The 23,549-nt window shown below is 42.7% G+C and overlaps 2 protein-coding genes across 3 annotated transcripts in view; one reads left to right on the top strand and one right to left on the bottom strand.

The window, feature by feature from the left end:
* LOC121924888 (protein enabled homolog) overlaps positions 1-3,124 on the bottom strand; it is a 31,592-nt gene extending 28,468 nt beyond the window's left edge. Inside the window, exon 1 of the mRNA XM_042456417.1 lies at positions 2,746-3,124. Coding sequence (XP_042312351.1) covers positions 2,746-3,124 — 379 coding nt within the window. The remainder of the gene's footprint in view (positions 1-2,745) is intronic.
* NHS (NHS actin remodeling regulator) overlaps positions 3,026-23,549 on the top strand; it is a 299,178-nt gene continuing 278,654 nt past the window's right edge. Inside the window, exon 1 of one of the 2 annotated variants that reach the window (XM_042456409.1) lies at positions 3,026-3,743. In XM_042456409.1, coding sequence (XP_042312343.1) covers positions 3,278-3,743 — 466 coding nt within the window. In that variant the 5' untranslated portion in view covers positions 3,026-3,277. The remainder of the gene's footprint in view (positions 3,744-23,549) is intronic. The other variant, XM_042456410.1, reaches the window with a different exon arrangement.

Here is a 23,549-nt window from a genome sequence, read left to right as displayed (position 1 = left end):
GGGAAGGCAATGGCAAACCCCCTCTCAATAGGGTCACCGTAAGTCAGAGTCAACTTGAAGCCACATAACAGCTGCAGCAACATGGGAAGATATTACCCACAACTACAGAGCATGTGTGTATGTGTGCCTTCAAGTTGCCAGTCGACTTTGGCAATCTCATGAACATCATAGGTTTTTCTTCAGCAAGGAATCCTCAGAGGTGGTTCAACTATATCTGAACTATAGGCTACAGCAACTGGTGTTAATTGGTGGTCTCCCATCCAAGTACTAACCAGGGTCGATCCTGCTTAGCTTCCAAGATCAGACAAAGCTTGGTGCCTTATGAGTAATATAGAGTACCCAACCTGAAAAGAAAACCAATAAAACTGGCTTTTAAAGGCTGTTGAGAATAAAAAGCTCTTTACTTGGGAGTCCTAGGTGACACCTGCACTGCAGAAATACTCCACTTTAACTGCCATGGTTCAATGCTATGGAATTCTGGTGCCACAACATACTATAGTTCCCAGAATTCCCTAGCATTGAGACATGGCAGTTAAAGTGGTATGAAACTAGAGTATTTCTGCAGAGCGAATGCAGCCCAAATTATATTGAAGAGAATGTCACTTCTAATAGAAGGCTACTTTTGTAGTCTTCCCTTCTTGTTATTATTATGGCCTGTCAAGTATGTACTGTCAAGTTAGCTTTGACTTATAGTGACCCTATGAATGAGACACCACCAGCAGCCCTACTCAGCTCTTCAATACTCAAGGCCAAAGCTTCCTTACAGAGTCAGGTCATGTATAAGGTGGAGGCTTCCCGTGGCTGATTTTGACACAGGGGCAGGAACATACATTTTATTGTGTCCACTCCCTTTAGTTTGAAGGTAGTTTGCCTAGAACTTGACTTCATTGTCAGTGATGGACCTGAATAGTCTCCACTTCTTTTTCTTGTTGGTAATTCAAGCCTTAAGTGTGTTAGATACAAACAATGCAAATCTTCAACTCCACTGGAACTTCCAAGTAATTTTGTATTAGATTGTGCAGCTGAATCTACAATGACCACTATTTAAAGGTTCTTTGTACTTTATATGCTTTTTAGTGTACACACACACACACACACTTTTAATGAAAATAAAACACACACACACACATATAACACATGTACACAACCTCTCAGTCTCTTTTCAAGTCTTTGGAACAATGATATTTTACTCTGACTGTCAGTGCTCCCAAGACAACCCATGGAATAAGCAAACCGAGATCTTGCCCTGGATGCTGGGCTGAAGCAGCTGCCAAGCTGAACTTGTGAATTGTGACTCAGTGTCAGTTGAACATGTCACCTGAAATGGGCTATGGCTGAGACTAGTAGTATGTTGTATTAACTCTCCCCCAGCATCCTTCATGTAGTTTAGCTACTCATAATAAAAAATTAACTTATTAGCTTTACAACCCATTTCTGGTTTGATGTCCAGACTTGAAAAATGTGCAGTGGCGGCACCATCTTTGACAGGAAAGGCTGGGCTGACATCCTCTTTGACTGTTTCACGGTATGACCTTCCTGTTCAGGCAGGCATTTGCTTTGTGAGTTTTATTAGCAGCTCTGTAACGTTGTATTATTAATCCATATTTACTGTAATTTGATTGCAACACTTGTAAGTGTGTGTTTTTTTTTTGAAAGAAGAAAATGCTGTTAGTCACCTTAAATGGGATAAAATGAACAGGAAATGCAGGATTTAAGTTTTCATACACATTCATTAAATTAAATGTCAATTTGTGAGCCTGTCTGCCCCTGAGATCTGCAGGAGAGGCCTTTCGTTCATGTCATGACCTTTGCAGGTGTGGTTGGTGGGAACACAAGATAGAGCCATCTTGGTATCTGTCCCTGGACTTTGGAACTTCCTCCCTAGAGAGGCTAGAATGGCTCTCTCCTTGGACTCTTTCCATGGGCTAGCAAAGCTTATTATTAGACTAGGTCCTTGGTACGCACTGGATATTGGTTCCGGGGCCCTCTGTGGATATCAAAATCTGTAGATGCTCAAGTCCCATTAAATACAAGGACACAGTGAAATTCCATGAGCCACACAAAAGAAGTCCTTCCTTTTCCTTTGTAAAAGAAGCCAGGGACTGATGGGGTGAGAGAGTTAGGCGACTAAGAAGCAGGAATTTACAATTTATATTAGTGTTTTTTAGCTTTTATTGTGTCATGTCCCACATTTTTCTCGAATGTCCTACATTTTGCAGTCCCTTGTCCTCCTTTGAGGTTAGGACATCTGCAAAGGAGGACAAGGCACTGCAAAATATAGAACCTTCAAGAAAAAGTAGGGCATGAGACAATAAAGAGCTAAAGACACTCATAAATGTAAATGCCTGCTTCTTAGTGATGCTCAAAATGGGGGACTTTTTGGAATTCCTCCTGGGCAGTAGGTTGAAATGTAGGTTGAAATTTCCTCCTGGAAAAGGAGGACATCTGCTCACCCTGAATGTAGGACATTCAAGAAAAATGCAGGGCATTCTTCATCATGTTCAAAATGGAGGAACTTTTGGTATCCAAGAAAAGTGTAGGGCATGGCCAAATAAAAGCTCAATACATTTAATATAAATTCAGGCTTCATGTTCCAAATGGGGGACCTTTTGGAACCCCTCCTGGGCAGAAGGTGGAAATATAGGGACATGTCCTGGAAAAGGAGGACGGTCGGTCACCCTGAATGTAGAGCCTTCAGAAAAATGGAGGACATGACCAAAAAACCCCTTTACAACCCCCACTTACTATAAACCCCATGCTGCTTAGAGATGCTCCAAATGTTTCTGGGGGAGCCTGCAGTGTCCCTCGCGGCCAGCAGGTGGGGCTGCGGAGTCTCTCTCGCTCTCTCTGCCGCCTGCTTTCCTGGTTCCTTGCTCCGGGTTTTCAAGGCGTCCCCTTCGGTTTCGGAAGCAGCAGCAGCAGCAGCAGCAGCAGCAGCAGCAATGCCCTCGAAGTAGCCCCCCATCCTTCCTTCCCTCCCTCTCTCTTCTGTGGCGCTGATGAGAGCCGGAGCTGCGGAGAGAAGGAGGCTGGAGTGGCTGGCAGAAGAGCGCGGGAAGAAGGGGGCAGCAAGAGGAGGAGGAGGAGGAGGAGGAAGGCTGGGCGGGTGATGCTGAGGGGCCATGAAGGCTGGCGAGTGAGCCCCGCTGCCCAGCCTTTGCCTTGAGTCAAGAGGAGGCGAGGAAGAAGAAGAAGAAGAAGGAGGAGAGAGGCGTGGGGCTCTGCTCTGCTTCCTTGGGGCCCTTCTCCTCCTCCTCCTCCTCCTCCTCGCGTGGCCATGCCTTTCGCCAAGAGGATCGTGGAGCCCCAGTGGCTCTGCCGGCCCCAGCCCCTGGCCTCCCTGCTGGACGAGGGCCCCCAGAGTCCCCCCAGGGGCCCCCCAGGGGCCCCCCCTCAGCAGGGAGAGGGGCCCCCAGCAGAGAAGGCAGGCCGGCAGCAGGAGCAGGACCAGGACCAGGACGACGAGGAGGAGGAGGAGGAGGCAGCAGCATCAGCCTCGGGGCCGGAGAGCCAGGCGCAGTCCCCCTGTGGCCCGGGCTGCCGGGAGCTGTCCTGGGGGAGCAACGCGGCGCTCTCGCGGGTGCTGCGGCAGCTCTCGGACGTGGCCCGCCATGCCGGCGCCCTCTTCCAGGAGCTGGAGGCCGAGCTCCACGGCACCCACCGGCGCCTCCGGGCCCTTCAGGGGCGGGTCGGAGGCCTCCAGGGCGCCCTCCGAGGGATGGACCCCAAGCAGGAGCCCGTCCGTAAGTCCGCCGCCTTGCCTCCTCCGACGGAGAGGAACGGCAGGCAGGGCCGGGGGGGGCCTGGGGGGGCTTTCTTCCTTGGAGGTCCTCCATTCAGGGCGACCTGCCCTTCTCAGCAGGAGCCAGAGCCAGGGGGTGCTAGGGACAGGAGGGTCTTGTGTGGGTCTTGTGTGGACATGTCCTACATTTCCCCCTGGAGGTCCTCCATTCAAGGGGTCAGAGGTGGGGGTCCTCCTGGTTTTCCCAGGACATGCCTGATGTTTCTGCCTTCTGTCCAGAGGGAACCCGGGAAGTCCTCCCCTCGGGAGAGGAGGGTCTTGTGGGTTGTCCTTCTGTCTTGAAGGGCTCCTCCATTCAGGGTGAGCAGAGCCATGTCTTACGTTCCTGCCTCCCGTAAGGAAGGAATCCCCAAATGTCCTCCATTCTGAGCAGGACCAAGAGGCGTGTGGCTCCGTCTTTGGGCTCTTAGTTGAGAAACCCCCCTCCCCCCCATTTCCCTGGCAGGTCCTCCATGTCCTCCTCCATCGCCCTCGGAGGGAGGGAGGGAAGGGCCCTCTGGAGGGGGCTTGGGGGGACCCAGAGCACCCTCCGGGGAGGAAAGCATTGGGAACCAGGGAGGAAAGCCTTGCCTTGGCTGCCTCTGGAGCCCTTGCTTTGGGAGGCGTGGCAGGGAAGGGAAAAAGGATGCTGCCATGGCCATCCTGGCTTTATTTTGAGGAGACCTGTCCTTTTCAGCCCCCTTTTCCTCAGCACTTGCCCTGACAGACCCCCCCCCCCCAGTCGCCAGGGATTAACCTGGGGAGAAGGGTCACTTTTCTAACCACAGAGGTGCCAATATCTGTTGGGGGGGGGGGCTATAAGGATTAAACTCTGCCTAAAGTTGGGCTAGGTGCCTTTGATTTGGGTGGCTTTTTTTAAATGTCCAAAGCGGCTGTTTGGGTTTCAGAAGCCATTGCTTGGTCCAAGGTGGGCTGGAGAAGAGAAGCCTGAGGCAGCCAAGTGGGATAAGCCCCCTTCCCCAAACCCACATATTTTGATGTTTGGGGAGATGGCCTTCCAAGCTTCTCCATCCCTCCTCCTCCTCCTCCTCCTCCAACCTGCACCCAGAGCCCCCGCCTTCTCTTTCTGTAGAGACCGTTAGCCAGACAGACCCCTGATGCTGAAGGGCTGATGCCCAAGGGACCCTCGCTTTCTGGGTGTGGGGAAGGGGGCATGGAGGAGACCCGGCTCTAGGCAGGGGGCTTGTTCTTTTCTAAAGGAAGGGGGAGAGGCATGTTTTCCCCACCCCAGATGGAGACTTCTCCTCCTCCTCCTCCCTCCTTCAGAGATCTGCCTGACCCACTTTTCCTGCTGATGCCAGGGATGGTTGGGGAGGGGGAGGGAAGCTCAGCCTGGGGAGGGAGGGAAGGAGGGGGAGTCCCCATTTGGGAGGGCTTCCTCTCCTCCCCTCTTCCTCTTCTGCTCGCTGCCCATTCCTTAGGGGTTGGCATCAAAGATGCCCCCTTGGTTTTGCATGCTGGAGGCAAATTGCTGCATCTCTGTAGGGTTTTCTGTACCAGGCAGGTTGCCTGCCAGGTCAGTTGAAAAGTCCAGAAGGCCAAAGATATCTATATCTATATTTATATTTATATCTATACCATCTTTCTCTATCTATTGGGATGATGAGGGAGGGAGAGGGAAGCCTTGGAGGGGATCCCTCTGGCTAGGGTTGGCATTTCTGCAGCCTAACCCCCCTCTCTGCCAACCCCCTCACCGATCCTATTGCAACTGGCCAGTCCACATCATCATCATGACTGCCTTTCTTTCAAATGCCCCCTTTCTCCTCTGAAACCCTCCTCCACCCAGATCCACTAGATTTTGGTGGTCTTGCTGGAAGAACAGCCTTCTTCTGTTTTTCAAGGGAGGGAGGTTGTGTTTCCTTATGTAGAGATCACCTTGTGTTGGTCCAGCCCTTTCCCCAGAAAAGCAGAGAGGACAGCAGTTGCTCAGGCTGGCTAACAAAATGGTTTTACCTTGGCATTTTAAACCTGCCTTTTCCAGCAATTGCAACCTAATATCTCTCTCTCTCTCTTTTTCTCTCTCTCTCTCTTTTTCTCTCTCTCTGTGTGTGTGTCTGTCTAAAATGCACGGTTTGGGGTTTGTGAATAGCAGGGAATCTTTTCTTCTCTGTATGTCAAGAAAAAAACTGGCCATCCAGATGAGAAGAGTGGATCTGATGCTGATTACTGTTGTAAATGTCCAAAGAGCCTGAGTTCTGAAAAATATTTCATGGTGGCAGAGGACTCCCATGTTGGAAGATGTAGAATATATTATTGTGTGGAATGTGGGTTTTGTGCGGATCTTTGTGTGTGGCTGCTGCTTTACTCCTTGGTAGCCTGGCACTTCTTGCCCACCCAGTCAGAGCCAGTCTGTGTCCATTAGGTGGAAAGGGAAGCCAATAGAGACAGAAGAGCACTGGGGCATCTTCCTATGTTAGTGGGGTGGTGAATCCACTCCAAATATTAGCTTCAAGCCTAAAGAAGCTGTCCCAGGTGCTGAACCTATTCTGAGGAAAGAGTTCAGCAACATGGATAGCTATTTTGATACTTAGACTAAAACCCAGAGTGGGTTCTCTGCTCCACTGTCATGGAGACTACCAGCTGCCAATGCCTGAGAGGATCAGCTGGCTTGCGCTGAAGAAGCCCAGGTTCTGATTGGGCTTCTAATCAGAAGAAGATGAGGATTTATTTATGGAAGGCAGGTAAAAAGTCTAACTTGTGGTGCCATTCAGATATGTTAGGACTACAAATCCCATCATTGTCAGCCAGTATGACCAAGAAAAGCACCTAATTTGGGAGGAGGCACTGGATTTAGAGAGCTTGGAGTTGTCCTCTTGCGTTGCACTCAGAAGCATCATTACAAATGGTAACTAGAGTAGCTTTATCTTCAGAGTATAATGGACAACTGTGCAGAGAGAAACAATTTAGTCCTTGTGGACTTGGTGGGCTCCAAGAGTTGGATTTGATGGCCATTCATGGACTGTACTTTGCCCATTCTTTCTTTAGAGCTTCGCATTGGCACTTCAAAACATTTGCTTCGGCACTCTTTGAATATGTCGGGAATGTGTATCTGCCAGTAAATTGTTCTGATAACAGTTTACCTGCTTTGATTTCCCACAAGGAACTTGACAATTGTAGATCAGTAAACAGGCTGACTGTTCTTTGTTGAAGCTGCCTTGTCCCCTCCACTGACCCACAGTAGACGGGCAGAGGGAATGGATTGGTTTATAGCTGAGAGGTAGAGCACCTCCTTTGCTTTAAAAAGTTGAGTGCCTATAGCTAGGAGCACCACTGTCTGAAAGTGTAGAGCACCAGGGCATGTCTGGACATCACTGACAATATTGAGCAGAGAAATGGGCTCTGAGCTGGCTGGGGGATTCTGGGAACTGAAGTAACTTCTTGGAACTCTGTCCTGGCCAGTGCTTTTTTGTTTTTGTTTAAATCCAGTTTCCGCATGGGATCCGTCCCGTGTGATAAACTCCAGTGTCTATTTTGGAAAATGTTAGAAGACAATTAAGATATGCTGTTAAGGACCAGTGGGCAGCTATGGTCACTAGATGTTTTTAGACTATGGCTCCCATAATATCTCAGAACTTGCTAGGGATGATGGTAGCTGTAGGCAGAAAACATCTGGAAAGCCTCGCTTGATCACCCCTGCTGCTTTTTGATGTATCTTCAGCTAATATGTATCATGATTCATGTTAGAATGATAGCACTGGAAGACTCATCTGTCACTAGTCGCTAAATACAACTGCTGGTCCCAACTTGAGTAGGGCAACAAAATCAGTGGAATTTATATAAATATTAACCATTCAGACAGAGAGCATGGTGTATTAGTTTGAGCATTGAAATATGACTCTAGAAACCAGAGTTCAAATCCCCATTTAGCCATGGAAATTAAGTGGGTGACCTTGAGCAAGTCACATTCTCTCAGGGGAAGGCACCGGCAAACTCCCTCTGAACAAATCGTGCCCCAAAAAATCCCATGATAGGTCTGTGTAAGGGTGGCCAGAAGTCAGAAGTGACTTGAAGGCACACAACAGCAGATTAACCATTCCATAACTAATTATTTGGGTCTACTCTAGCTGGGATTTGTGATTGGATTTAAGCTTAGCACTGTAGTTCAGAAGGGATATGTTCCCTTATCCTTTCTTTAAGCAAACCCATTGTAGACTCATGTATCACTTCATATCCTTGTAAACACATTTCTCACTGAGCTTTTGTAGTGTAAAGTTGTTTAGTTATATTTCCCAAGACATCGAGAAGTAATGTTTTTTAATTAATGCTGCAAATCATGTACATACAGGCTTCTTTCTGGTTTTTTTAATGTATATCTATATATAGATATATTATAAGGGTGTTAAGCCATTAGTTTTCTTGCTGTGGAAAAGACAATTGGTTCTGTGAACCCCTAATTGCAGTCCAGGGAGGATGCTTGCTAATCTGAGCAGTGCTATATCCTGGCCATTTGCCTCTCATCCTGGAGAAATATAATTGGAAGCAATTAACTCCCTTCAGCAAGAGAGAAGTAACATTTGAAGACAAATATTTCCAAAATAAAGAATGGTTTTGACCCAACATTACTATTTCCTCTTACTGATGCTTACTTGTCTGTGTCACTTATGTTTGAATGGCACTGAGGTCTTGGTTTACTGTGATTTGTATGATTCTTGATATCAAGATGATTAGGAGGCACATAGTGTGATTGGTTCTTGCTCTATTAAAATACAGTAGTTATACTTAGTTTTAACTGGACCTAGCATTAGTGCTTGTTTATCTTCCACATGAGGCTTATTTAAAGTTAGTGTGGGGCAATGGCTAGTGGGCCACTTTAGGATTTGAAAGTATTTCTTTAAAAAAAGTAAAAATAAGTGGGAAGGTTGCACATAAAGCTGACTAGGGCTAAAGCTGGTCTTTTCACATGGAATATACTGTATGCATAGAATGATTTAATTAGATACAGCGAGATCTTTCTAGATAAGAGAAAACACTGAACATGAATCTCCTCATGTTTATATTGTCACAGGAGATGGTAAAGAATAGGTTGGACCTAATTTGCATAACATTCAAGGAATTGGTGCTGCCTTTCCTTTAGACCAAAGGTGAGTAAACTACAAGCTTTGGAGTGTATTTTGCATCCTTTTGAGATTCCCCCAAAACAGCAAATCACCATGTCAGGCTGTAAACAGAAGAAACTTCCCCAAGCCATGGAAGAATATTCCCCCAAACTGACAGCCACTTCTGGTTTTGGTTTATTCATGTACAGAGGAGCATTGCAGCCAATTTTGTGGTAGATGTGGCCCATGGAAGTTGGAGGGGCATAATTGGTCTCCTGTGCCCTTTGCAGTGACGCACCCCACTTGGCTGCCTCCAATCCCTGCCTATTGGGATTGACACAAAAATAAGCACAAAGCAAGAGCCTGTTGATTCCTTTTTTGACTCACAGTTAAGTTGTGTCTCCTGGTACAACTTAATTATTACACCATATGCCAACAGAGTAAAGGATCCACTCAAAGGACAGCTCATACTACTGCAGTCTAATGACATGTATGTTTTAATCTCCTATAGAAAGTGTATCTACCATATATCCTCAACAATGCACTGGACTCCTTGATAAGAAGAAAAGGAGGTCACTAAATTGGTATTTGCATACCAAATTTTTCAGTGAAGGAAGATATATTTATTTTGTTGGGAGAGCATTAAAATCAACTCCAACATTCAAACCATTTTGAAGTTTGGATGTTATAGTCTAGCAGCAAGTGTATAATGTGTTTCTGCTGGTTGGGCAGATCTGCGATTACTTTCTGTGTTTTGCTGTAGTGTGTTATGACTCTCCTGGTCACATGGTGAAGATTAAAGAGTACAACAACAAAGATTAAAGGAAAGACATTGTTCTGTGAGTCTAGTCAATTCAAGATACAGTGCAGCTTGGAATACTTGGTTATAAACATTCATGACTCCTTGCATTATGTAACCTCCTTTCAGTGGAATGAGGCCCACCTGACTAGGTCATTCCTGGGTCAGGTGGGAGAAACACTGGCACAGTCACTCACGGCACATGTTTATGGCCTCTCCTGTCTGTCGAGTACTGTATTTTGTGTTGTGATCCAGGTTGGCTGAACTGAAGTCAGATGAGAGGCATCATCCTAAAATTGTTTGTGCATATGAGATGATAAGGATGTTGTCAGTGATACACTGAAGAGTATGGGTGCAATCCAGTTGTGTCTGTTGGCTGTGATGTGGCATCGGCCAGGGAAGTATTCCCCCTTCTCCACCACCTTTCCCACTGCTCCAAATCTGTGCTGGAGGGCTATAGGAACGGGAAGAAGAAGATGGGAAAGCTCTGCTCTTGAAGGCCATACACTGGATATTGGATGCAGCCCCATGTCTTGTAGTGAGATGAACTTCAGTAACATAAGCTACATCGACACTGCAAAAAAATCCAGTTTGTCACCACTTTAATTATAATGGCTCAAATGCAGTAGAATTCTGGGAACTGTAGCTGGCTGTGGCTCCAGAGCTCTCTGACAGAGAAGTCTAAATACCTCACAAAACTATAGTTAAAGTGGTGTCAAAATCGATTATTTCTGCAGTGTGGTTGCAGCCCGAGTCTTAGCTGTGTTTGTCAGTTATTTACAGAATGCAGATAATATAATCTCATAAGTTAAAGAGTGAACAAGTGGAAAATTGGGACTCTGTAAAATGTTTTTACACAATGGATCACTTCTTATTTTGATTTTGCTATGCAATTGCAGAATTCTTCTGACTCCAAATTTATGTTGGCTCACCCCTGTGTTAGAGTAGCCTGGGGCTGATTTCATGACTGTGAAAGTAACTTGAGGATTACTTACAAAATATTGAAGTCATGAACATAAAGGAAGCCACAACAAAGAGCGTTCAGGGTTGGCTTTAATTAATTTTTAAAACTGACAAGATAAAGCTTCTTATAACAGCAATGTTTAGTTATCCTACTATTTTCTTTTCAGCTTTGTCTTTCCTGTAGCAGACCAGACCTCATAAAAAGCCCATAACAGGGTTTGCTTGTTTGTTTATTTTTCCATTGAAACCTGAACTTTTCTCTTGTACTGCTGCAGTATCTTTATTCTTTTATATTAGAATTTGGAGGATCTGCTGGACTCTTCTGAGCTAGAGGATTAAACCTGAAAGACATGGAGAGAGGCTATTGATTGGGGCCAGGAGCAAAATTATTCCAGCCCCATGTGGACTCCGGAAATCAGGGTTTTATGTTTGCAAGGCTTTCTGTCCAGTCACATGTTTGTAGTGTAATTGTTTTAAAATGAAGCTTTGCGTTTTGCACATATTGAAGGCAAGCAGAGCAGGCTCTGTCATTATGTAGAATAAGCCAGTTTTCTCCAGGAGCATATTATGGCTGAGATCATTTACTGTAGAGGGTAGGATAAGAGTTTCACATGTGGAATTTGACTACGGGTTCACCTATCACCACCCTCAGGACTCCCTGCTTTACTACAGTAGCCCACCCCTAACCATTCTAACATTGATAGAGAGCCGTGAGGGATTGGTAGTGCATCTGGCCATGTTCCCATACATGGCCAGATACACTACTGATCCCTCGCTACTCTCTATCAATGTTAGTCAGATAGAGGACATCTTCTGCCAAGATCTGCTGGATCCTCTAGAGGCCTCAGTAGATGATGTCCTCAGTCTGCATCTGGCTATGGGAACACACTTGCTATGGAATTGCCCCAGCACTGTCCACTAGTGGAGTAGCTGTTCAGGGAACCAGCAAAACCATGAGTCCGGAGGAGGAGCTCTGGTAATTGTGGAGGGAAGAGAAGGTGCTGCAAAACTCTGTGTTTTTTTCTGTAACAGACTAATACTGCTGTATCCACCCCCCCTCCCAAGAAAAAAAATCACCTCTCATTGAAGTGAATATTTGTGACCCAGTGTTTGTCCCTAAATATTGCCACAACGTTTCAGTTCTTTTTATAGCTATGGTAACTTGTGGGAAAACATTACAGTGATTGTTGAACTTTCTGCTAGAACCCACAAATATTCCTTGGGATCTACTGAGTGACCTGGTGTGGGCAGTGTACGTATTTACGGCTATTGTAAAAATGTGAGTACAGGTCTGTAATAAATGATTTTCACACTGGTTTTTATTTACTTTCCTTTTCCCCTGGTGTGATTCATTTTCAGGAATATTCATGTTGAGAGATACGTGGGATATATGACTTGTGTGGGAAATACAGTGCAAATTGTCATGTGGCTCTTTTGCTGTGTTTTCCAAATATGTGGTATGAGAAATGCTAATAATTAGAGCAGCGTGGGCACTTGGATGATTTTTCACACTTAAGGCATAATTTGTGCAAAAAGGGGTACTCATTCATGCTACCTACACAGAGATGATCTTGACATAGGGAAGTGTGGTGTATGAAGCAGCTGCTGGAACCAATGGGATGCCTGTTTCTAAATATAAAGTACTTTAGTTTGACTTTTCTGGAGACGTTGGAAAGGAAGAGCATCTGGAATATTTTCAAAAACTCTTGTTTAGTATGACCTGGGGCTGAAGGAATGAACTATTTTAGATGAAATTGTGAATATAAAATATAGCTCTGTCAGTCAAACTCTGCTTTGGTTGGAGCAAATCAGATTTTGTTGACATTTCTTGCATATAGTTGTCTGTTTTGTAATTTATAGACCAAGGATCAGATTATGTCTGGCTTTAACATAGGTATGCAAAGGGTGGGAGGAAAGGGCATAACAAATCACTTTGGATATGGAAGAGAATGGAAAGAGGGGCTGAGTTTTAAACAGAATGGAGGCATTTTCCAAACCAAAACCTGGATGTAAAGAACTACCGTCTATACTCGACTATAAATTGACCTTATGTATAAGTTGAGGACAGTTTTTGGGAATAAAATTATGGATTTTGATCTGACTCATGGATAAGTCGAGGGTAAAACTTAGGAGCATGTAACAAAGAAAATAAAGGATGAAGCTAAGGAAAATGATGCCAAAAAACTTACAAAATTCTGGCAGGCATAACTGTTTGGGCTTTTCCCATCCAGGCATTCACAAAGTTCAGATGTGAAGCTATGGTGGACAGAGCAGAAGGGCTTGGTAATTCTTTTAGGTGCTTTTGGAATCGTCTAAGCTCTTGACAAAGAAAGAGAGTGATTCCTTTTTTGACCTGTGCATAAGTCGACCCAGTTTTTGGGGGGTCAATTTTTTGACTAAAATTTTTTCTTATACATGAGTATATACAGTACATTAATTCATGAAAGGGCTTTCTGCTAGCTTTGTGAGGTTTTTGGCTTTCCCTCCTCTTAAAAATTGTAGTGGTTTTTGCCATATTGAAAATCTGTTTTGAAAGCTAGTTGCTGTGCTTCTTGAGGGGAGGCTGAAGTTGGAGCGATGTGGGTCTTGTTCTCAGAGAATATGTGGCATGGTTCTTTAGGTCCTGACTATTCATGATATTTCAGACACATTCCTGACTGCTCCAGAGGCTGGAATGAGACTCAGCTGTGATCGTCATGATTTCCTTGCACCACCTCACTATTTATGGCCTGACTCCAGACCTCTCCAGTGATTAAATCTGACTACTGTCTAATAAATAGGATTAGCGCTTCCAGGTGTACATTCATCTTGGCAATCTTTTGATGTCTAAAGAAGAGAAAATGCAATCCACTGAATATTGTTAGGTAATACTTGTTGTTTTTTTTTAATGAAAGAGGTGAGCTTTCTCCCACCCAACTAAAAAAGCTGTGTTTTATATTGTCTGATCAGAATTTGCTATAAAACTCTCCATTAGATCTGTTTCCCTATTAAATTGAGAAGATGATCTTTCTTGGCTCTATTGGTTATATGTAGGTTGTGCATGATGCAGTTTTTGATCCCTTTGATGTTAATTAGTATGAAGTGAGATTAGCAGTCCTTCTAATTACCTTGAGATTTGGAATTTATAAATAAATGCTGACATATTCAAGGGCAGAGGAGTTACAGTGTAAGAAAAATGTGATATAAAATGAAAAGCCCCAAGGCTTTAGAGTATAATATGAAGAAAGGACAACATGCAATCGGTATTTTTTCATGACGAAAATAGCAGTATAATTATAGTTATTTCCTATGCATCAAATATTTCTACTAGTTTCTCCTGAGAGTAGTTATTAAGGTAGGTACATACAGTGAATATCTAAACTTAAGACTTTAACACTATTGTGTTGGTCAGGTATGTTTAGCTACCTGTTTCATGTAGTGTAGTGGTTTGAGTGTTGAACTATTACTCTGGAAACCAGGATTTGAATCCCTGCTCAGCCATGGAAACCCACTGGGTGATCTCGGACAAGTAAGAATCTCTCAGTCAGCCACAGAAGAAGGCAACAACAAACCCCATCTGAACAAATCTTGACAGGAAAACCCCATGATAGGGCCCCCCTAGGGTCATTGTAAGTCAGAAACTACCTGAAAGCACACAACAACATCCTGTTATATTGCAAGTCATCTTTTTTTTTGTTAAACTATTTGATCATTTGTCACAATATTATTACTCTTACTGGCAGCATTTCTCTAGGCCAAGGCTAGAGTCCTCCAGGTGTTGTTGGACTACAACTCCCAATAGCCCCATCCAATATAGACAAGAGTGAAGAATGTGAAGAATATTGGGAGTTGCAGTTTAACAACAACTGAAAGGCTGTGTGATTGCCACTTCCACTGTAGGATTTCAGAAGCATTTCTCTCACATCACCTGCTGTTGACTCAATTTTTGTGAAGAACTCAAGGACTGAATTTAGGACTTCCTGCAAGCAGCACATATTTATTATCATTTAACAATTATTCTTCCATCCAATATTATCTCTCAGTCGTATGTAGAGAGTTCTTGTAGCACCTTTGAGACTGACTGAAAGAAAGAAGTTGGAAGCATGAGCTTTTGTAGACTTCAGTCTACTTCCTTAGAAAGTAGGAAGTAGGCTGAAGACTACGAAAGCTCATGCTGCCAACTCCTTTCTCTTAGTTAGTCTCAAAGGTGGTACAAGATCTCTCTACATACTGATTCTACATACTAACATGGCTATATCTTTGAAATCTATTGAAACTGGTAATTTTTCATATTTTTCTAAATTATTGGAGAAAAAGAATTTGGCCTGATACAGATGGGCACAAAGCAGTGTACCACCGCCGATTCTAGGGTTCTGGATTGCACAGCAACCGTAAGGTCTGGAACCCTAGAACGTGTGGATGCTGTCATCATAGCAGCCTCCCATCCACACAGGGGCCACCATGATGGCATCTGTGACAAGAAGCGACATCATAAGGGCTGTGACAGAGCTCCTTCTTAGAGCAGATAATTCCCGTGGCAACTGCATGGCCACGGAAACAATCCTGAGGAGAAAGGGGTCGCCCCATTCTCCTGTGTAGGGCCGGGGTGTCCAGGGGCATGAAGCCCCAAGGACACCCCTTTTCTGGGCCAAGGAGAAGCGGCATTTTGCTATTTCTCCATGGCCACGAAAACGCCAGATTGGAACCGCAGGGTTGCGGTGAGGTTGACCTGGCCCCAATCCAGTGTAAAAAGGGACGGGTGCAGGCCACCCCTTTGGGGCAGTCTGTACTGGGCCAAAGTCAGTTAAAATCAGAGGTAATAAACTATCCTTGCATTTTAAATGCACACATACAGAAACACAGAGGCTTAGATTTGTACCTGTAACCATACTCAGCTGAAAATAGAGCTGGTTGATTTCAGCAGAACTTCCTTCCAAGTAATGATTGCTTGTGCTTGCAGCTTAGGCATGCTTGCTAGTCAGGAGTACCATTCATCAACCTGGTTGACTTGTCTGCAAATGTGCTTAGAAAGTGCTTAAAAAGGATTTGTGTAAAATATACAAAATGACAAAGTGAATGGACTGGGGGATGGGGCTAGGAGTTAACTGGTGGGGTATATGCTTTTCATGCAGAAGTAATTGGCATAGGGGAATATTTACTTCCAAGTGTTGTGCTTAGTGTGGGAGACAGTCAACCAGATCCTCTTCATCTGTTTTAGCTTGTGATGCAAGGAGGTGATTCAGATTCAGGCAGCCTATGGTTGTGCTGTATCAGTTGTGAAATGGTGGCTGGGACCCATGGTCAATGAAAAAGGCATTCATTTTTGTCTTACTGTGTTACAAATGTCAGAACACCTATTGCCTACCATATTCTTCTTGTGTACTTCAGCAGTAGAACAGTGGGGATACGTTATGCTGGATAATCACAATCATTAGAAGGCCCACAAAAAAGTTCAGTGATCACTGACATTCTTCTTCATTTTGTGCCTTATCACTGTGCATTCTTGCAGTTGTTACATTGGGGATGTGCTGTACTATTTTGTCAGTTCAACAAAGTTAAACAGGAGATCTTCAATCCATCTGAAATACTTCCAGCGCTACTCAGCACTTTATATGTGCAACTATCCCAGGAATATAATTCTGTTGCAAGTTTACAGGAAAATTTAACAATTAACAGTAATCCTAACTGCAGTTTTTTCCTATTTTTAGAAAACTGGGCTGTTTATGCTTCTTTCCATTTGTGTGCTATGAAGCAGTTCTCTCTCATTCAGTGTAACTCTCTCCCACATCCTCCAAAAGCCTAGCGAAGGCTCTCGCTGAGTGCTTTTTATTACAGTGAATCAATACAGAATCACTCTATAGCTGAAGCTTTTAAAACTGTTGAAGATACCAAAAATGAAAACTAAAATGCAAAGAAGTCAATAATATACAGTTAAATCAGCATGACACAATTTACAAAACAGAGCATAAATATTAAAGGCAACACCTACCAAAGATCTAAAAACAGCCAAGAAAATTAACAATATAATACTTGTACAACTGATAAACATATATTAAGTTTGACATACTGTGGGAATCTAAAGTCTTTTGTCTCATGCTGAAAAGTTAGTATTTTGTCCTGGTGTGTAAGTGTGTGTGTATGTGCTTTCAAGTCACCTTATAGGGCTTTATTAGGCAAGGAATACTCAGAGGTAGTTTTGCTAGTCCCTTCCTATGAAATGTAGCTCACAGCACCAGGTATTCCTTTGTGGCCTCCCATCCAAATATTAACTGGGGCTGACTCTGCTTAGTCTCCAAATTCAGACAGAATTTGGTGCCTTTTGGGTATTTTTTAGGCCCAGGGATTTCTAGTTAATCTGTAGTCAGGTTTTTATAGACATTCTTCTTCAATGCTCCACAGTGTAATCAAAGCTTGGAAACATCACCTTTGGGAATCACATGTGGCTAGGGGATTCTGAAAGGCTTAGTGAAAAAAGGGACATTTCCAGTTTCTGAACATGAGAGTCCTGCTGGATCAAGCCAAAGACCTATCTAGTCCTGCATTTTCTTCTCAGAATGGCCATCTAAATAGCTTTGGGAAGCTGAGAAGCCGGGCACAAGCATAATAGCATTTTTGCATTCATGGTCCCAGACTTGAGAGGTATGGGGCTCCTGATATGAGAGATTATATGCAGCCATCATGACTACCATCCACTGATCAGCATCCTGTTGGTGACATTTGAGACAGGAATACTTCTGCTTTTTTTCAGTCTCTTCTCTCTTTTTCTCTTCCCATGCTTCCCGATCACAGCAGATCTTTTCTTCTTCTTTTGGTGAACCAGTGCTGCTTGCCAGGTAAAAGTTTATGGTTAAATTGTAGCATTGGTTCAAAGTGATAATTCGAACACAGAATAGGAGGACTGCTGAAACATGCCCATAGAAGAGAGATAAATTAACATCAGACTAAGTTTTGATCTGAATAGAGACTTGTATTACAATCTCTTTTAAAAGTAGATTATTTTTGACTTCTAATGCTGTCATACTTCATTTGTTAGTAGCAACAGCATGTGCCTGCAGAAAGCTGAACTTTGCTGATAATAAAAATGTGGGAGTCTGCAATAAAAATGAGTTGTTGTATTAAAAATTAGGCTGAAGTCATGTCGTGAAATTTTTCAACATAATATTAAAGTTTTATCATTTCCATGTGTCCCAGGCAACCTGATAAACAGAAGGTTGGTTTTTTCAAAAAAGAAAATTATTAGGGTGTCAAATGTAAATATTCCAGCTGCTATGGAAAGAAAGAAATGAGGGACCATGCAGAGGACAGATTTTTAAAACCCCTCTCACTCTTTCCAAAACTGAAGAGAGAGTTTGTATTGCTGTCAAGAAAATTTCTTTTCTGCACAGATGAAATTCCTTTGGAGAGGTGTCCTATGTTACCTAGAAAGAAGTTTGCTGTTGTGTTTGTATTTTTATCTGAGAATCCAGGGCAAAAGCTGATTATAACACACACAATACATTCTTGGGGATATTTTCAGCATTAAGTTTTCCATCATGTCTTTTGCTTACTGTTAAGTAAGTAAAGAATTGGTTCATTTTCCTCCCTAGTGTTTCCTATAACATACAATCAAGTCTGGCCTAGATATGTAGAATTGTTAGTGACATTCAACAGCTTCTCTTGGTAGAGATAGTGTGAGCTGAGTCAAAATAGTTATACTTATTGCTTCAGGTTTTATATATTTGGGGTGTGCTAGGTTACACTAAACAAAAGAGAACATCTGTTTAGATTAGTCACTGTTAAACATATCACCCAAAATGTCTTTTAATAAATGACTTACTGAAATAAAGTGTGGTAGGCTTTTTTTAAAACAAATATCTGCAAGGAGGAGCAGAATAGATAAATGGTTCTGAATAAAATGATGAAGATAGTAGGGAACACACCTATATATTTTTTTTAATCTTGGTTTTCCAAGCTCCCTGGAGAAGATATATTTAGAGATGCCCATATAAATGCAGTAACAAATGAACAAACGAAATAGACTTACTTACTTTACTTTAGCTTACAAAGCAGACATGGAAAAAAATTCACTTTTCCAATTGATTCTTTGGATGCATCTACACTGTAGAAGTAATGCAGTTTGACATCCCTTTAAGTGCTATAGCTCCATCCTGTGGAAACCTGTGATTTGAAATTTTACAAGGTCTTCCCTACCAAAGAGTGCTGGTACCTCCCAGGATTCTGAAGGATGGAACCATGGCAGAAAAAAGTGGTGTCGAAGTGCACTGGTTCTACAATGTAGTTGCGGTCTGAGAGTGAATTAAAAACAGTTTTTGTAATGTCTGATTCTCTTCAGTACTATTAATATTGCTTGTAGAATAAGTGCAAAACTAAGTAGTGCATAAGATTGTGTGGTACATGACATAAGAAAAAATATTTTGCACTGTTATGTATATTGTTTAATTTCAAGATATGTGAGTGTAAAATTTCAGAAATAGTCAATAGTTAGGAAGCAAAGAGAGGATGGGTAGTGCAAAATTAAGCCTGGTTTAGTTAAGAGTGCTTCTCAGTGATGTTTGTTAGTTCATTCTTGTGAATCCAGATATATGTACACACCTGATCCATGTCTCCTGTATGAATGGATAAATCACAGCTTTTGCTATACACTAGGTTTTATAAATGTGCATCTATTATTTTCATCTCAAAAAAAGGTATCAAACTACATTTAAAAAGGCACATTTCCACATCAAATACATTTTAAAATGCATACTTAGTGTCTTGTGCAGATTACAGTACACAGATGCTTAGAAATGATACAGGATGGATTTACTAGTGAGCTTACATCCATTCCTAATTTTCACTGCAAATTTCTAATTTAGTTTACACTAGAATCTATTGGAATTAAAGATGCCATATAATCTTTACACCCTGGGAATGGTTCTGGATCCAATTCTGTATCATTGAATTGGAGCTGTATGATATTTTTTCATGAAGATGAACCTTAAAAGAGAATCAGAGAGCATCTGCAAACATCAATTAGAATATACAGTCATAGATTTGGAAAAGACCACAAGGGCCATCCATTTTAATCATGCCATGCAGGAATACACAATCAAAGTACTTCCAACAGATGGCCATCTAGCCTCTTTTTAAAAACCTTGAAAGAAGGAGACTCCACCACTCTCCAAAGCAGCATGCTCCACTGTCAAATAGCTCTTATCATATTGATGTTCTTTGTAATTTTTAGGTGGACTCTCATTTCCTGTACTTTACATCCATTGCTCCATGACCTTGTCTCTGTAGCAGCAGAAAACAAGCTTGCCTCATCCTCATTATGACATCTCTTCAAATATTTAAACATGGCTATCATGTCACCCCTTAACCTATTCTTCTCCAGGCTAAATATACTCAGATCACTAAGCTGCTCCTCATAGAGCATGTTTTCCAGACCTTTCACCATTTTAGTCACCCTCCTCTAGAGACACTCTAGCTTGTCAACATCCTTCTTGAATTGTGATGCCCAGAACTGGACATAATATTCCAGGTGAGGTCTCACCAAGCAGAATAGAGTGGTACGATATCATATCATACTATGCTATACTATACTATATAGTTAAGAGGTGATATGATAACCCTGTTTAAGACATTAAGAGTTGATATGGTAGCCCTGAAGAAGAAGAGCCCTCCTTCCAGTCCATCTGGCATCATCCGGCCTGGGACAGAGTGAAAAGGTAGGCCCTACTCCATCAGGCATAGCCTGAAGAAGAAGAGCCTCGCTCCATGCCATCTGACATCATCTGGCCTGGAAGGGAGTGAAAAGGCAGGCCCTACTCCATCAGGGCTAGCCAGAGCAAGAAGAAGGGTCCTCCCTCCAGTATCTCTGCCATGATCCAGGCCTCAGAGGGAGAGAAGTACCAGTGGACTTGATCCCCTTCCCCACCACCATTCCCTTCTTCTTTTGTGTCAGGTCGTTTTAGAATGTAAGCCTGAATAACTATCTGTAAGTCACTCTGAGAGCCTTTAGAGCTGAAGAGCGAAGTATAAATACAGTAAATAAATAAATATTTGAAGGGGTGCCACATTGAGGATGGAGCAAGCTTGTTTTCTGCTGCTCCAGAATACAGAAAAATGGATGCAAGCTACAGAAAAGAGATTCCACCTTAACATTAGGAGGAACTTCCTGACACTAACAGCTGTTCAACAGTGGAATACACTTCCTTGGAGAGTGGTGGAGTCTTCTTCTTTGGAGGTCTTCCAACAGAGGCTGGATGGACATCTGTCGGGGATGCTTTGATTGTGAGTTTCTGCATGGCAGGGGATTGGACTGGAGGGCTCTTGTAGCCTCTTCCACCTGTATGATTCTAGGATATTATAGAATGATACTGCTACTTCCCTCAATCTAGACACAATATCCCTATTGATGCTGCCTAGAATTGCTTTGGCTTTCTTATCTACCACATCACATTCCTGACTCATGTTCAGCCCGTGGTCCACTAAGACTCCTAGATCCTTTCTGCATGTACTGCCTTCAAGCCATGTGCTACCCATTCTATAGCTGTGCATTTCATTTTTATTGCCCAAGTGTAGTATCTTACATTTCTCCCTAATGTGCAATTAGCTACTCCACCTAATTTAGTGTCATCTGCAAGTTTGATGAGCATGCCCTCTATTCCGTCATCCAAGTCATTGATAAAAATGTTGAATAGCATTGAGCCCAGGACAGAAGTGGCACCCCACTAGTCACATCTCTCCAGGATGAGAAGGAACCATTGTTGAATAGTCTTTGGGTTTGGTCAGTCAACCAATTACAAATCCACCTAATTGTTGCACTGTCTACCCACGTTTTACTAGCTTTTTTACAAGGATATCATAGGGGACATTTTCAGAGGCTTTACGGAAATCAAGATATTCTACATCCACAACATTCCTTTCATCTACCAGGCTTGTGACACTATAAAATAAAGAGATAAGAGTAGATTGGCATGACCTGTTTTTGAGAAATCCATGCTGACTTTATCATGGCTTTTCTTTCTAAGCACTTACAAACTGTCTATTTAATGATCTGTTCTAGAATCTTTCCTGGTATTGTCAGACTGACCGGGTTGTAATTATTTTGGTCCTCTTTTTCCATTTGTTTTCCTTCCTATATTTAGGCATATTTGTTTGTTGGTCTGTAATGTAAGGTAATATTTAAATAATTTTAAAAATCCATATGTTTCCAGTTATTACGTTGTCCTAAACATTTTGAGAGCACCATTGGAGCAGAGGGTTGTGGTAATTTTAATTTCTTCCACAAACCAGTAAGAAGTTGATAACAACTGGATCCTGCCTCTCAAGGGGGGGAAACAAAAGGTTTTTGCAGTAGTGGAACAAAAGTCTTCTAACCACTTCATTAGGAAGACTTGGAAAGAGAATTGAAGCACCCCCCTTTCACTTGCTCTCTCAAGTGCTACAGACCATGTGTGCTGAATTAATTACAGTCATGTCAAAATGAGGTGATGCCATGGGAGTTGGCTTAATTAAAAAAAAGTGATGAAAAGTTTAATAAAGATCTGATGTATGCCTATGTGGTTGTCAAGTGCTAGAGTTGCTGTTTGAAGGAAATTTGAATGATCTTACTTGTGTAAGTAACGACCTTCACATTCTGACAGATAGACTAGAGAACAGCAACCCTAAGTCTGTGTTTGTTTGCTTTCATTTAAATTTTCATCTTACCGTATCACAGCCATCTCAGATTGGGTAATGAACTCAAAACAGGCAGGTTAGAGAACCACAAGCTGTTTTGATTCACATCTATCAAATGGTACACTAAATAGAAAAATTCAACCTTCAGGATGGAGTTTGTTGTAAAAAAATGCCTTTTTACATGGCCAGGGTTGGCATAAGACGTTTTACTGTCTTAAGGTGAAGGACAAGATGGCATTCCACCCTATGCCACCCCATTTCAGTGGTGAAATTTGAAATGTAGGCCCTGACCAGTACAGTTTCTATAGAAACATTTTCATGGAGAGCCCAAAAGTAAGGGTGGTTGCATTCCTCTAAATCAATTTTTTAGCAGTTTTCATTTTGTCCAGGAACATAACTTTTATAAAGTCTCACCCCTGGTACTTTGAATTACAACAGGGATAACCCATAATGATGTATCATTGTTTGGAAACTAGGAATCCAAGGAGGGGAGCAGCAGATGATGGCATAGTTCCTGCTAATAGGTCCTGGGTGTTTGACCCTGCAAACATTGGTTCTTGTGTACCACTGCCTCTATGTAGAGAAGTTATATTGGCCATTGAATTTTGCATTTTCAGTGGTGAGCTGAGGGCAATAGCTGCCTTAAAGAAAGCAAGATAAGATGGGTTTTAGTCTTCCCAGCATCTCATTGCTACTACCCACCATCCAACATCTCTGCTTGAGGTGGCTTCCTCACTCTAGATAGAGGTCTGTTTCACTGTTTATTAGCTTCCTCCTGCTGTCATTTAAAAGTGACTTGGACAGTGGCAGAATGGTGGGCACAGAAAGAGCACTATGGCTTTCTGAGTTGGGTATGGGTATGGGGTAAGTGCTGCATTTTTATTTTATTTCTTTGTTAGAGATATAAAAGAAATGCTCATCTTAATGGCTTTATTGATTTTAATGGAACTAATTTCTAATGGAACTAACTTCTGCAGATGTTGGAGAGCCAGTGTGGTATAGTGGTTTGAGTGTTGGACTATGGCTGTGGGAAACAAGGGTTCAAATTCCTGCTGGACAATAGAAACCCCCTGTTTGATGTTGGACAAGGCACACTGTCTCAGCCTAAAAGGGAGGCAATGGGAACACCTCTGAATAAATCTGGCCAGTAAAACCCCATGATAGGTTTGTCTTAGGGTCACCATAAGTCAGAAAGGCACACAAGAAAAACAACATGCCACAGTTTGCAGACTTATTTAATTTCCAATTTATAATTTTATTGTACATTTCTTTTTTATTATTACTACTTTATTAAATTGTAAAGTATAAC

This window comes from Sceloporus undulatus, chromosome 3 (assembly GCF_019175285.1).
Source record: "Sceloporus undulatus isolate JIND9_A2432 ecotype Alabama chromosome 3, SceUnd_v1.1, whole genome shotgun sequence".
Taxonomy (NCBI): Eukaryota; Metazoa; Chordata; class Lepidosauria; order Squamata; family Phrynosomatidae; genus Sceloporus; species Sceloporus undulatus.
Note: the sequence above shows the minus strand (reverse complement) of the source record. Positions and strands in the feature narration are given on the sequence as shown.